Source organism: Aulostomus chinensis, chromosome 9, assembly GCF_037954235.1.
Source record: "Aulostomus chinensis isolate RoL2024-O1b breed Wild chromosome 9, RoL_Achi_v1.0, whole genome shotgun sequence".
Lineage (NCBI taxonomy): Eukaryota > Metazoa > Chordata > Actinopteri > Syngnathiformes > Aulostomidae > Aulostomus > Aulostomus chinensis.
In genome coordinates, this window is record NC_141328.1 from 27,095,904 (window position 1) to 27,110,317 (window position 14,414).

The 14,414-nt window shown below is 46.4% G+C and overlaps 2 protein-coding genes across 3 annotated transcripts; both read left to right on the forward strand.

The window, feature by feature from the left end:
- The first annotated feature begins 1,837 nt into the window (after nt 1-1,837).
- LOC147256592 (rho GTPase-activating protein 4-like) lies at nt 1,838-9,996 on the forward strand. Of its 2 annotated transcripts, none has more exons than XM_086214723.1 (22): nt 1,838-2,160; nt 3,494-3,583; nt 3,758-3,929; nt 4,004-4,166; nt 4,308-4,370; nt 4,455-4,580; nt 4,651-4,779; nt 4,900-5,121; nt 5,193-5,294; nt 5,528-5,701; nt 6,249-6,333; nt 6,447-6,474; nt 6,596-6,701; nt 6,834-6,894; nt 7,061-7,138; nt 7,255-7,383; nt 7,466-7,571; nt 8,171-8,398; nt 8,466-8,521; nt 8,604-8,835; nt 8,919-8,964; nt 9,443-9,996. In XM_086214723.1, the coding sequence occupies exons 2-22, from the start codon at nt 3,517-3,519 to the stop codon at nt 9,617-9,619; spliced, it is 2,550 nt and encodes an 849-aa protein (XP_086070849.1). In that variant the 5' UTR covers nt 1,838-2,160; nt 3,494-3,516; the 3' UTR covers nt 9,620-9,996. The 2 variants fall into 2 exon arrangements, with proteins under 2 accessions (XP_086070849.1, XP_086070850.1); XM_086214724.1 differs by having other exon boundaries at nt 6,450-6,474.
- A 1,229-nt stretch (nt 9,997-11,225) lies between these two features.
- Nucleotides 11,226-13,906, forward strand: ssr4 (signal sequence receptor, delta). Its single transcript, XM_086212796.1, has 6 exons — nt 11,226-11,414; nt 11,611-11,729; nt 11,803-11,877; nt 12,264-12,353; nt 12,885-12,950; nt 13,291-13,906. Exons 1-6 carry the CDS (start codon nt 11,366-11,368, stop codon nt 13,393-13,395), a joined length of 504 nt encoding a protein of 167 aa, XP_086068922.1. The 5' UTR covers nt 11,226-11,365; the 3' UTR covers nt 13,396-13,906.
- Nucleotides 13,907-14,414: the final 508 nt, after the last annotated feature.

Consider the following 14,414-nt stretch of genomic DNA (forward strand, 5'->3'; position numbering starts at 1 on the left):
AACACGAGTATCAGAGCAATGTGAATTTGATGTTACAGTGGTTAGGATCCTCTATTTGAATGCAGACAGAAGATTACCGTTCTCCACCCAGATGGAAATCAACATCAAATTAGGAAATATTTATTTTAGGGAGACCCTGGGAATATCTACTGTGATGCCCAGATGCTGTCCTGGCTGCTCGGAGAGGCCCGGCACCTCCCTGGAACCTGTGTTTTAGGAGCAGCGGACAAAGGATCCACAGGCTGCTGTCAGCTCTGCGAACAAAATGTGTCAAACTGCAGGAGGCGAACGGAGGTCAGACCAGATACTGACGCCCCTAGTGGTTCATTACCGCTGAACAAATGCAACCTCACAATTTTTCTTGGCCTTTATCAAATGTTGTTTTAATTAAATCAACACACAAGGATGTTGGGGCTCAGTTCTGGAAATTGTGTTCTAAACTAGTTTTTACTGTATTTGATAAATGTGACAATACTTGATCAGCTTTGACAGAACAAATTTGACACCCTGCATTCCTTTTCCCACTTTGAAAAACAGTACAACGCATTTAAAAACACTGTAAAGTAAATTAATTTTAAGACATTTATCAAAGAAATATTGTAAACCATCAAGGAAACGCAACCACTTTTGAGTCAAATCAAACAGCGAGCGAGTCACCTACAGACTTTGGTTTAGCATCGTTGAACCGAAGCTGGATTGCGCGGCTGGCAGATGGAACCATGAAACCTGAGGGCATTTTTCCCAGCAGCAGTGGTGTGATTTTGCAGGTTTTCCATTTCATCTTACTGGTTTCATTTGTAACATCCAGTGATGAAAGAGAAAAGAGCACGACCTTATCGTCATTTGCAGAAACGTATCCTCCTTGTTTAACCCAGCCTCCTGATCTATCTGCACCTGAAGGAAACCCTCGCAGACTCAGGCAAAACATGCAGTGTCGTCACCAAAGGGACTGGGACGGCTGGGTCTCGACTCTGGAACCCACTTGCTCCGGCAGGGACCACAAGAAGAAATGGAGAGATGAGCATTAAGTATCCTGGAGGTCCCGGTGAAGACACACCGACTGACGTCCTTTTTCACTTTGGCGAGTACCGGTGTAAATGTTAATAAAGACCCAGTTTCAGAGAGCATTGACAGCAGATGGACCTTTGCACTCTAATGACACCAGCCTTCCCCAACGGTCACCACGGGGATGACCCTAAACATACGTAATCAAGATTAATGTCAGGTCTGCTGTGGGAAACTTTAACAGCTAAAATCACTGTGGAAATCCTTTTAAGCGTCTTTAATCTGGAGGAATCAAAGGAGGAAGCAGCATAACTTAAACATGAAAACTCCTGTTGTTGTGACACAACATAGAAGTGGAGTCTGGCGTTTTGTCAAACTGGCCGAAATGTGTCAGTTTCGTGGATTTTTTCTTTTTTCTTTGGGGTGGGGGGGCGGTTATGCAACATGATCTTGCTGCCTGATAGAGGAAGGAAGTAGGAGTGAGAGAGAAGTACATGACAGATAAGAACAAATTATGCTCACTGACCTTTCTGGAAGCTTGGCTGTTAGATGAGAAGAAAGCCCTCATATGAGTTTGTTCCATTCAAAACACCAAAGGTGAGAAAACCACAGTTCCGTTCAGAACATCTTTTTATTATACTCGTTACCAACCCGTTTCTTTAATGGGACCCTGTATCATGAGGGGTGTGCAAGGTCAGCAGCCATAAATTATTCATCATAAAGTGTAGTTACTAAGTAGATATATATAGTCCCTCAGTTAACACTCCAGCAGCTGATTTCACTCTGCAGCCTGCGAGCAAGCAGAGAGAGGAGGGACAAATCAATGAACACAGCTGCTGTATGATTGGTCTGAAAAGCCGAGGAGGTCAAGAGGGAGTATGAGAGCGAGGAAAAGCTTGACTCGAAGAAAGGTTTTCAGTCGTTGCACTCACACGTGCACACACACGCCTAAAACTGGAAAGGAGTGAAATGAGGGGTGTGAAAGCGAGTGAGTGAAAGAGTGAGTGTGAGAGAGTCAGAGAGATGAGTTCCACTCCACCCACATCAATCCGTGTCCAATGTGAGGGGGAGGTGAAACTGTTGCTGTGCTATTAACTGGCATTATTTAGTTGGCTCAGTCTGAGGAAGAGGCCAGTCAAGACTGCTCCTGGGCAGGTAGGACTTTGACTTAAACTTTATTCCTTTACAGATACGTCTCATTAGAACAGGACTCTTTGACCCCATATATCACATAGACATGTGTCAGTGTGCTTGAGGGAGCAACGAGCGCTGTTGTGTTTGGTTGTGGCAGTTAAGTTGTTATTGGCTAGAGACTTTGCCCTCGGGATGTCAACATGTCATAGATCAGGCAGGATCTACAGTATGTGTGTCGCTACAAGTGCAAGCCAAAAGAAACGTGATCAACATGAACACAGCGGCCACAGAAAGACCCAGCTCCATTAAGATCAGGGCTATATTTAATAAAAGGTTTCAGTAAATTGTGACGACAGGAGGTGGTGATTCACTGCTGATCACACTGAGAAGGAATGGAAGGGGCTACTGGAAGAGGGTGACTTAGCCTGGAAAAATGAGAAAGGAAAAGAGAGTTTAAAGGTTTACTGTAATGCAGCTGTCATTTCAGCAGGTCACCTGACAGTGTTTGAATTGGGGAAAAAGAGAGTCGATTTCAGCTAAAGAAGAATGCTGATGTTCGGTGTTTGGCTTTTACGAAAAAGGGAAGTTGTGTGTGTTTGAGAGAGAGATTTGTGTACATTAGGTTATGACTTGGTGCAAAAATACTCTTCCCCTTTCTCATGAGCACTAAAGGCCTTCCTTCACAAATGATGTGATCCATCAGGTGTTGATGGATTGTCTGTTTCAATAAGTGACACTGTCATTCATTGAGATCATATGCTGAAGTATCGCACAGGGATTGTCCAATAGACCGTTCTTTATTGCTGTTGTTATGCTCCAAAGAATGTAGTCTCAGAACAACCTTCTCCCGCTCAACTGGAGTAAGTCTTTGATGGTTTAGTCTTCCAAATTCTGCGAAATCAACTGTAGAAATCCAAAATGATTGCTGGGAGTAGTTTACAAGTATATCAAAACCACGTGTAGTCTTCAGCACAAAACATCTCCTCAGACTTGTACGACTTGTGGTTCACCCTATTTTTAGGGGAGCTGAGATGTTGCTAGAGCTATTTTCGCACCTTGTGCTATTCTGCAGCGTGACCGCTGCTGCAGGCTGCACATGCCAACTGGTTCTCTAGTTGTCTGCCATTCATCAGGGTGCACCAGAGGGTCACTGGTTCCTGGAGATCTTTTCAGTCAGACAAAGGTAGAGTTTGGCTTTTCTGTGGCGGAGCTGGTGGACAGGACTGCTCTTGTGATTGTTGCTCAGGCACAGCAAAGATCAGACTTGACTGCATACATGTAGGACACTAGAGTTAGAGGCTGGTACTGCAGTTACAGTATGGTGAGATGATACATGAATGACTGTTTCATACAGAACTCCATCCAGTTGGAGTAACAATGGCGTCCCATGTGAAGCTCAGGAAGGAGAAGGTTGGTATGGTGGACTACGACACACAAATCAAAGGTAACACATTATTTGCACAGCAACCTTTCATTCTTTGTCACACCCCATCTCGACTGTGATCAACATGTGTTGTGCAGTAAAAACCTGAGCAAAGTGTTTCTCGCCCAGTGACTCATAGTCTGTTTCTCTGGTTCTTCACCTCAGCTGAAACCCTTTTTTTCCTCACTGTCTCAGAGGTGCGATGCCAGCTGGCAGACCAACTGAAGGTGTTGGACTTGCAGCTGGAGCAGAAGAGCCAGCAGCTGCAGGACCTTACAGACTACCTGCGACGGCGAGGTGAGATCGAAAGCGAGTACTCCCGCTCCCTGGAAAAACTAGCTGAGAGGTTCACAAACAGGATCAAGAGGTACAGCATTTAATACAGGTTGCTGTTATGTCACGTAGGTTGTATCTTCCAAATGTGCCTCTTCTTCTGCTCAGGAAAGAACCCAGCAGTCACTCTGTGGCTCAGGTCTGGCTGGCTCTGCTATCCCAGACCCGCCAAGAAAGTCGGGACCACAGCAGACTTGGTGAGAGCTGCAACACCATTCTTATCAATCCGCTCGCACACTGCCTGGAGTACTCACAGCGTCTTGCCAAGAAGGTACTGACCCATCAGCCAGGAACATAACCCTTCATTCAGGACAAGTCTCCACCTGTAACCTGTCTGACACAAGCAGAACTACCTCTTCTTTGCCTCTTACTTTCTGTGTTCCTGTGTTCTGCCTCTGCCCCGGGCGTCCAGAGCAAAGACATCTGTACTCAGCTTCAAGATGGACTACTTAAGGTTACCACAGAACTCCAGACTGTAAGTGAGAAAACAATCAGCCGAATGATTTCCTGTTTTTCTAAACAAGCACAGGAAAGCACTGCTGGATGTGTCTTTGTGCAGGCATGGCGGACGTACTACCAGTACCACTCCGAGTATGTGAGTGCTGAGGGGAAGTTGAAGGACGCAGAGAAACTGGAGGAAAAGCAGAAGCAGAGTGCAAAGAAAGTGGAGCGGCTGATAGAAAAAGTAAATGAACACCTTACGTAAACATGAGTGTCTATTTCAGCTCTCACTGAGACTTGTTTGTGTGCTCCAGAGACAAGCTAAGGTCCAGGAGATAAACCTGAAGTGCAGCAAGGCCAGAAATGATTACCTCCTAAACTTGGCTGCAGCCAATGCTTCCATGAACAAGTACTACCTCCGGGACATCTCCATGCTCATCGATGTGAGTTCATCACCTCACACCCTTGTATTTCTGCCCCAAAATACATTACATGCATCTAGAAATGTGAGATGAGCTGAAAACCCCAGGTGATATTTTCTGACACGTCATTGTCTCCCCCAGTGTGCAGATGTCGGCTACCACCTCTCTGTGGGCCGTGTGATGAAGGCCTACCTGTCCAGTAGGTGGCGGTTTCAGGAGAACTTGAGCACGGGGCTGGAACAACTTCAGGGATCTGTGTTATCACTGGACCAGTGCCACGACCGAGACACGCTCCTGCAGGACCACTACAACACCTTCTGCATGCCGCTGCGCTTCCCCTATCAGCCTCACGAGGAAGATCAGGTGTGTGTTCTGCAGCAACACTTGCATGTTTGCCTTTCACGTGGATTTTTCACATCCTTCTTGTCTCCTAGGTTTCTGAGGTCAGCGCAGAGTGTGAGATGAGATGTGACCTTGAGACCAGATTCAAACAAATACAAACCAGACTGCGAGCCGTTACTGAGGAAACGGAGACGGTAAAGCATGTCATACAACCCTTATCAAGCAACTACGGTTTTACTATCATTAAGGCAGCTTGTCCGAGGCTTCAAATATCTATGCAGTTCATGCTACTATCTGTACTTTTCATTTATGCTCAGCAGCTAATTTGAGCGTTTCTTTCACACAACACTGACACAATAAGTCGAGTGTCAATATTCTGATTTGAAGACCCATCCGGCATCTGTTGCTGTCTTTGTTGATGTCACAGGCTAGTAAGGGCATGTCAGCCACCCAGTCGTCGCTGCTGGACAATATCAGTGACGATGATCTGGAGCCCTGCAGTACTGCATGTGAGGATGGGAGCACTGAGAACCTGGCGGCCCGGCCCAGTGTGGCCCGCCGCAGGGCCAACCTACAGGAGATAGAAAACCTCTACTTCACTGTGAGTCTGTTTTAGAAAATAAAAACCCAGAGTCGCACAAGAACGGGAATGATGGGCAAACTGGCTGCCACGCAGACGCAGTGGAACAAGACTGACAACTGCACAGTGATTTATGGCTTCAGACCTCTCCTAAAGCACGTGTGTCATCAGGGCCACATTTCAGATGCAAACACTGCCAAATGGGGATATCATTCCAATCTTCTCACAGTTTTCTTCTTCCTTCTCGCATGAATCATCTCACAACCCCTCACACTGATGGTGTCCTTGATTGTGTATAAAAATGCATATCAGTGTATGTTTAAATTAGGTTACACACTGATGCTTCACTATCCTTCAGAGAACCAATGCAGAACTTTAACACTTATTTATCTGCCAACTTGTGTTTTGCCCAGGCGTTTTCCATGCATACTTGTAATAGAGCACTTTATATTGGTGCGTAAGGAACTGAGTACTTCCACTACCACTGAATGTGGTTTTTGCTTGATCACTGCAGGTTCAGTTGACAGTGATGACGGTGATAATGGGAACAACTGGTTTTATTTTTCAGAGGGTCAAAGAATACCTTGTTGGCAGCTCACTGGAGTCCAAACTTCAAGCCAAACACGACCTGCTGAAAGTGGCGGTGGAAAAAGGTGTCACTTCTGCATTCCTTACGTGTCAATGCCACAAACTCTCCTTGCCTTGATTTCTCCTTTTATTCTTCCCTGGTTTGAAGTTCAGCCTCTAATCCCTATGTTTCTCCTAGCAGAGGCATCATCTAGACCTCAATCCAGGTGAAGATACACACACTTTCAGGGCTTGATATGCTCTAGAAGACAGTAACATAGTAGAACATCTGCAGTGTATGACTACATGGAATAAACTGAGTTCATACTTTGGTGTCTTGCTCTACAGATACAATGGTAATGGAAAGTCTACGCGTGTTAGGAAAAACCACTCGAGTACCAGTTTGTTGCACAACCAGAGACTTTTCAATGGAGACCTGTTGTCCTTCATACAGGTACGAGTGCACCCAGAATTTCAATATGTCTATATTTGTTTGTTGGTCTATTGAGATTGTTCCTCTTCTCCGGTGTAAAAGCTTAGCAGGAGTCCCGTATCAAATGTTCATAATGAGCTTTGCTCTCCTCAGGCATCGGGACAACAGATTCCAATCGTCGTGCAAAGCTGCATTCGCTTCATCAACCTTAATGGTGAGAACAGTAAAACAGCTGTGCTCAGAGCTCTGCAAATATACTGAGGGCATTTCAAATGATGGCAGTCAAATTGTCTGTAGAATGTCAAAATCCCGACTTTAGCACCCTTCTGCAAGGAAAAGAAGCGATCAGCGGCTTTAAGTACGTTGCACTGGTTCCTCAGGTCTCCACCACGAGGGGATATTCAGGGTACCAGGGTCTCAGATGGAGGTCAACAGTTTGCGGGATGCGTTTGAACGAGGTAGGGCTGTTCCTGATTTCGTATGTTGGCAGTGACTACATGTGTCGTCATAACAACCCCCCTCCCCCCATCACCACCGTTAATGTGAGGCAGGGTTTCATGGGCTTCTCCTGCAGGAGAAGACCCCTTGGTGGAGCAGATGTATAACCTGGATTCTGTTGCTGGAGTGCTGAAGTTGTATTTCAGAGGTTTAGAGAATCCCCTCTTCCCCGTCGACAGTACCAGCCAGCTCCTGGAGTGTGCTCGTGAGTACGCGCGGAAGCTCGTATGGATGCGGTTGAATACATGCCAGTGAAGCACAACTTCTCTTTCATCACATTTTCTCAGAAATGAAGAATGAGGCAGAGCGAGCCGCTCAGCTCAAATTAGTCATTTCTTCCTTCCCCAAGCCGGTCATCGTCGTCATGAGATACCTCTTCGCCTTTCTCCATCAGTGAGTAGAGCTGGAAAGATGTCATCACACGGTGAAATGTGCCTTTCAAGGAAGAACAGTTTAATGAGAAGCTATACATTTTATATTGGTATAATTTTCTTTCTTTTTTTTTTAATGTTTGGGTATCGCTGGGCCCTGGTATGGATTTTTGTTTTTCTAGATTCAAAGCGCAACATTTTGGTCAGGACAACTGTGAAAAACTTTTTTTTTTTTTTTTTTGCCCCACTAAATGAGTAACATTTGAGGGATGGATGATATCTGCTTGCTATCAGCAAATATTGGTCGTCGTCTAATATTTCAGTCCGATGAGCTTTATATTATCAGAGCTCAACTCATAAATATTTGACTTATGGGCTTTATTGCTTTAATTACATGCGGTGCTCAGTTTGTTCGATGAGACTGTGGATATCACGTCAGTAAGCATCATCAAATGTAAAGTTTCAGTAAATAAGCCAGTGCTGTGCATCGCTACATTCACCCAAACCCACATTATCAGCTGCAAGTGTCACCATTCCGTCCAGCTACGTTGGAACATGTAAAACGGCAGTTAAAGTTTTGGCTCAACTACTTTGATGTCGTGTGTGTCCTTCATCCTCCAGTGTGTCTCAGTACAGTGATGAAAACATGATGCAGCCATACAACCTGGCCATCTGTTTTGGCCCCAGTCTGGTCAGAGGGGCCCATGACGACGACATGGTCACCCTGCAGCCTCAGATCAACGCCCTGGTGAAGAGCATCATCCTGCAGCACGAGACCATCTTCCCCAGTCAGAGCGAAGTACGAGGGCCTGTGTATGAGAAATGCATGACCCTGGAACAAGACGACTGGTGAGAAAACGACGACTCGATGTGGAGTAGGAGTTGAACAGGTGATCTGACGGTGTTTTCCTCACAGCGAGCCCGTCATCGAGGAGGGAGATGGGGAGGCAGAGAACTCTCAGGGTAAAGCTGGTGAGTTAAGCTGCTCATCTGCCCATCAGGACGTGGTGGCGTCTATCCAGAGGAAATAATGTCTCAATATATTGTGCTACAGACGTGGAAGCGGGATCCTCGGCTGATCCGAGCATCAGTGTAACAATGGCATCTTTACAGAAAAGGGCAGAAAGTCTCCCAGCCAACAGCAGCGGCTTCTCTGACCCAATGAGGTTTACATCTGGACCAGCAGGGGGCGGCATCACCTCGGGTGCAAAGATTATGCTCCAGATTCCCACTGGGCCACAGGGCAAGCCTCGGCGCCTCCAGTCCCCAGGCTGTGTGCGCTCAGAGTGAGTGCCACTCAGCCTTACGTAATAATAATTCTGTTTGGGTGAGGAAGTTAATATGGATGTTCTCGCTTCTCTACTTGCAGGACTCAGGAACACGTCTCCCCTGAGGATGTTATTCAAGTAGACAAGGTCTGACTGTCTTCTCATTTATTCAGTACATTTAACACTTTGTGGCAAGGCACCCCCAACGAATGTTTATTCACTGTAACTAAAGGCTCATGCAGGATTATTTACTGCTGTACTGACAAATTTACGGGATCATCACTTTATAAAAAGGCGTCGGCTGAGTTGGTGACAGAGTTCTGAATAATTTAAAATCCTGATTTTCAGCATTTTCAAGTCTGAAACTGTAAAAGTTAAGGTATAGTAAGTGTGGAGTGGAGCAGGATGACACCGGCCAATCCCAACCTACGTAAAAGACTTAATGACTTAAGTATTACTGCCAAAGCCATTAGTTAGAAACAATAAACCAATTCAAACTGCATGGATTAAAAAAATGGCGTCAAATTTTCTAATAATGGCCAACTGTATTCCAGAAATGAGCTGGAAGGAGAACAGAGACCCTTTTGTCTTTTTCCTCTCATCGTATTTTCTTTTCATCTCGCAGGAGGTCTGTCGCCAGATGGACTCTGTCTTCAAGGAGCTTCTCTCCAAACAAGCACAGAAAGACCCCTCCTCCGCCTTCTCCTCTCCCACTGCCCAAGCCCCCCAAAGAAAGGGGAGGCGTGAGGAGCGCAGGGGGAGGCCCGCGGGGCTGTTCAGAGGCGCGGATCCGCTGGACTGAGGCTGACTCGCGTCAGGAAGGGCGACGAGCTCCGACAGCAGCCTCCGGTGCGCCTATTTCTGGAAAAGTGAGATTGCTCACCTGGTAGCGCAGAAATGATTTCATTCATGATTTGCTCAGCGGGACCTCGATGATACTGCAAACCTGCTGCTGCACGATACGGAATACTTGAAATGTACAGTTCGATGTGGCAACTTCACATCTGCGTCTGTGTGGGTGTTTATCAGCCAAACGTCTGCTCACCAAGATGCGATGGAGTTGCAGTCTGAATCCTGTGAAACTGTAGCTGTACGAAACGTGTATAGGATTGTTGTAGTTTGTTTCAAACTTGCTGATTTGTCTGTATATTTAGGCAACGTGCAAAATAAATATTTTGTCTACTCTTTTCTATTAAGTTTTTTTTTTTTGTTGCACTTGCATTGGGGGGGGGGGGCAGAGGACTTTATCATGAGTTAGGACAATTAAACGGAAACATCGTGGGTGCTGAATTGCAGCTGTCCTGGTCTGACATGTAATAACGTCTGCAGAAACCATCTATCACGAGAGAACCGTGAAAAGGTTGGACTGCAACAACCGAAAGACAAGTGGGACTACAAACGAAAGGTCCAGAAATTTTTGCATGACGCGACACTTTAACCAGCGCCAACACTAACGGCGTCTACAGCGGTGCGATGCACACCTCTGACGTGATAATATCGGAGCTGAGATCTATGGACCTGCAACACAGTTGACATTTTCTATTTTACCTTCAGGGGAGTGTGTGTGTGTGTGTGAGAGAGAGTCATTGCTGGACCGTTTCAAACATCACTTACGATTTAAATCAGAATTTTGAACTTTTTATTTTATTATAATTGAATAATCGATAGAAAGTCACCAACTATTTTGTTCAATGACTAATTTCAGGTTTGTTTGTTTGTTTTTAAAGCAAAATGGACATTTGCTGGTTCCAGACTCTCCAATGTAGGGATTTGTTGCCAGTTGTGGACGAAAGTGAGGAGTCTTTGAGTTTTGGACGGGTGGGTGGACAGAGGGAGCTGTGCGAACATGTCACTCTGGACTCTGAGACTCTCTGAAATTGTGATGAATATTTTTCGGTATTTTTTGACATTTTAAAAGACAAACAGTTTTTAAGTCATAAGGCTTCAGTTTTGGGGAATTAGGTCATTTAAAACAGCCTGAATGTCTGCAATCGTTTTAGGACATGAAGTCGTAGAATCTGTTTTGCCTCCCAACAATCAGAAACTAATAAGTGATTCATTTGTCGGGGAACCGTGCATTGATGTTCTCCAACTTTAATACCTCCGAGTTTTGATTTACATTCAGTGTGGTTTCATTTTTGACTCAAGATCACCCAGGAGCACACGGAGGAGACCCTCCAGCTTGCAAACTTTGTGTTTGTGGCGTCTTTTTAATTTCTATTTATTAATATTTGTATTCTAATATAAAATATATTAACATTTATATCATTTCAAGAAATCTTTTTTAAGGGCAGTGAGTATATTTGAAATTAATTCACATTTAACCGTCTGAGGGAAACTGTGGTAGTCGTGTGCTGCTGGTTTGAGTCTGATGACGTGTCGGTGGAGGACGTTTCCCAGGCCACGTCACTGCTGCGCAGGCGCACTGGTGTCACAGCGGTACGCTGAGGTGGACTTCTTCAGTCATTGAGAAAAGAGCAGGACGTCTCAGCTGCCAGACCCTTAAAAAACACACACAAAAAAATCACGAAACTTCACCGAAACCGCGATGACCCGGATAGCCGCCTTCCTCGCCCTGTTGGTGGTCGCATGCTCGGGTAAGTCGGTGTTTAACCCGAGGGAACCAGGTAGGTTAGCTTGTAGCCTCGGTGCTAAGCTGATGTGGCTCGTAGCAGCTCGCTAACGTCAAAACATCCCCGCATGCTTCCCCCAATGAACGCCGGTATGTCACTGAGGCGTTTCGAGAACTCGTTCGCGGTGTAGTTGGGGGCTCACCTTCCTCTCTGGTGACAGGAGAGAGCTGCACCGACCCGGCCATCACTCCCTCGGCCTACACCACCTCCGACGCCGTCATCTCCTCCGAGTCCGTCTTCATCGTGGAGCTCAGCCTGGCTTGTGCCAACGGAGCCCAGGTAAGGAACCTTCAGCACATCACGGTGCCCCGGTGACGTTTGGCAGTGACGAACTCGCCTTTCCTCCATGCAGAGTGTGACTCTGTATGCCGATGTCAACGGAAGACAGTTTCCTGTGACCAGAGGCCAAGACGTCGGCAAGTACCAGGTACGATGAGCCTCCATGGTTCAGTGTCCTGAAGTCTGATATATTAGTGTTCCTGCGGTTTATCACCTGAGATCTGTGACGTCAGCTGCCGACTCCGTTCCTGTCCTGATTGATTCTTGCATTAAAATTAAAATGAACCTTTGTGTCCCTAAACGATGAGGTCACATGACCAGAAACTCTGCTCCAGCAATGATTGCTCTCCCTCTGTTGCGCATGGAACTGTTGTTCAGCAGGAACCAAAGTTTAGTTGGTGGTTTTCACTCAGTTTCTCTTGAGAGTAGCACTGCTACACACACACACACACACACACACACTCAGGTCACTCTTGCTGGTCCACGTGTGGCTGAAGTAGGATTAAAGACATTTTGACGTCCTCCCTCCATCAGGTGTCCTGGAGCCTGCCCCACAAACAGGCCAGTTCTGGAACTTACCAGGTCAAGTTCTTCGATGAGGAGTCCTACAGCGCCCTGCGCAAGGTTGGTACCGCACGTCTGAGCTATGAGCTCATAGCGGATGCACAGCTAGTGATTGGTTTTCTAAAGGATTGTCACTTTTAATTGGAAGTTTTTGGCCGGCTTCCTTGGTTTATTAATAGACTTTTAACATTCACCTGTCGGGAATAGAACCTGCGCTCAAGTGGGTATGCTCTCCTCGATGATCCGTCAGTAAATGCAGGGTTTGGTCAGACTTGTGTCAGCTACGGTGGGCCAGTTGCCTGGAATGACATTCAGAAATCACTCAAAATCCCAGCTTTCATTTCAGTTCAAATCCTGTCTCAGGCGTACATTTCAAACTCTCTGCTCCTGCTTTTAATTCTGGTTTTTATTTTATGGTTACATTTCTTACCCTGTCTGTCCCAATTATGTTATTTGTCTTTTGTCTGTCCTAACTATGTCAATCGTGTGCTGCTACCTTGAGAAGCCTTATCGCAATGATTTTAACCCTGATGAAATAAAGGTGAAATTAAAAAATGGCGTGTGTGTGTGCGCGCGCGCGCTGTGTTTCAGGCTCAGAGAAACAATGAAGATGTCAACGCCATACAGCCTCTCTTTTCCGTCAACATTGACCACAGGGTGAGTCTGCCAACTCTTAGTTTGCTCTGCCTTTCTACTTCAAGCATCGCTCAGTGCCACCGCTGGAAGCCATCTCAGTGGCGGCCATCAGCTAGTTGCTGATGCGCGGCCGATAAATAGGTGCGTCTGTGGTGGTCCGCGATGAGATGTCCGCTGACGGACCCTCTTGCTGGATATTGGAGGACCTGCTTGTTGAAAATGAATGTGACGCTCTTGAGTTCGGTTTGATCGGTCCACAATCACCTGAGAGTACACGGAGTTGTGGTCATGGCTGACGAGTTTCCATCTCCAGCTGTTCCTCTTTGTCGTGATATTTTTTTCTTTTTTAATGTCCCGTCAGGGTGCGTGGAGCGGCCCGTGGGTGTCCACTGAGGTGGTGGCTGCCCTCATTGGCATCCTGGTCTACTACATGGCCTTCAGCGCCAAGAGCACCATCCAGGCGTAACCTGATCCACAACCCCTGGATCGATAAAGACTCAGTCTGGTGTTGCTCAACCAACAATCCCTCGGGCAGCGTCGCGGCAGCGTCATTCGCCTCGGGATGAGAAAGCAAGAGCGGCAGTCTTTGTACTTTTTATGCAGACTATGTCTGTGTGTGGTCAGTCGCATCAACGGACAGACGACTATTCCAACAGGCTTTTTTTCTCGTTAGTTCGGCTGGAAATTTGTAACTCTTTTTTTGTAAACCCAAACCGCTTAAACCCGGATCACAAAAACAGGCAAAGCAAAGAATGGAACCTGGTGACTCCTGCGTTCAGTCCTGCTGCATCCAGAGCAGCTGGCGTCCGTCCCAGTGATGGGACATGCCGGCCAGAGTGGGACGTCTCCAGCTGCGACGATCAACAAGCCTTCTACACGTATGAAATATTATGGCTGTGACTGCACTGGCTGGCCTGAACAAGGCTGGAGGATATGTCTCTTCCATTAAAACCAATAAAAGGCTTGTTTTCCTTCCAGTCTGATGTGTTGTTGATGTCGTAGACCAGTGACAATCTGGCGCCGCTGTAAATTCCTCTTTCTCCGAGATGGACAGGTCAGCGCGCTCCAAGACTGAATGTGGGGGGTTTTTTTTCCGTTTTTTTTTTCCTTACTTTTTGTTCCACAGCAACAGCAAATATGACGCACACTTCTCAAGCTCGTCTCCATCCATTCGTTCCAAACTAATTTAACAGACTGAAAGGATCAGCGATGGACGCGGAGCTTTTAATCTCTGGCAAATTCAATCTAGTCTGAACCCGTGTTCATAAAGAGATATGTGTACGGCTCTTACTGATGGAGACCACCATTGGCTCAGGGGTAGAGTGGCCGTCTACCAACCAAAGGGTCGCTGGTTCGATCCCCGACCCCGGTGACCATGTCCAAGTGTCCTTGAGCAAGATACTGAACCCATAATTGCTCCTGATGAGTAGGTTGGCGCCTTGCATGGCAGCCTCCACCATCAGTGTGTGAACGGGTGAATGAGAC

Coding starts and splice junctions, on each gene's coding strand:
- LOC147256592 (XM_086214723.1), top strand. CDS start 3,517: ATGGCGTCCCATGTGAAGCTCAGGAAGGAGAAGGTTGGTATGGTGGAC. Junction 6,895..7,060: donor TCGCTTCATCAACCTTAATG/GTGAGAACAGTA, acceptor CTGGTTCCTCAG/GTCTCCACCACGAGGGGATA. Junction 8,836..8,918: donor CCAGGCTGTGTGCGCTCAGA/GTGAGTGCCACT, acceptor CTCTACTTGCAG/GACTCAGGAACACGTCTCCC.
- ssr4 (XM_086212796.1), top strand. CDS start 11,366: ATGACCCGGATAGCCGCCTTCCTCGCCCTGTTGGTGGTCGCATGCTCG. Junction 11,878..12,263: donor AAGACGTCGGCAAGTACCAG/GTACGATGAGCC, acceptor TCCCTCCATCAG/GTGTCCTGGAGCCTGCCCCA. Junction 12,951..13,290: donor CCGTCAACATTGACCACAGG/GTGAGTCTGCCA, acceptor ATGTCCCGTCAG/GGTGCGTGGAGCGGCCCGTG.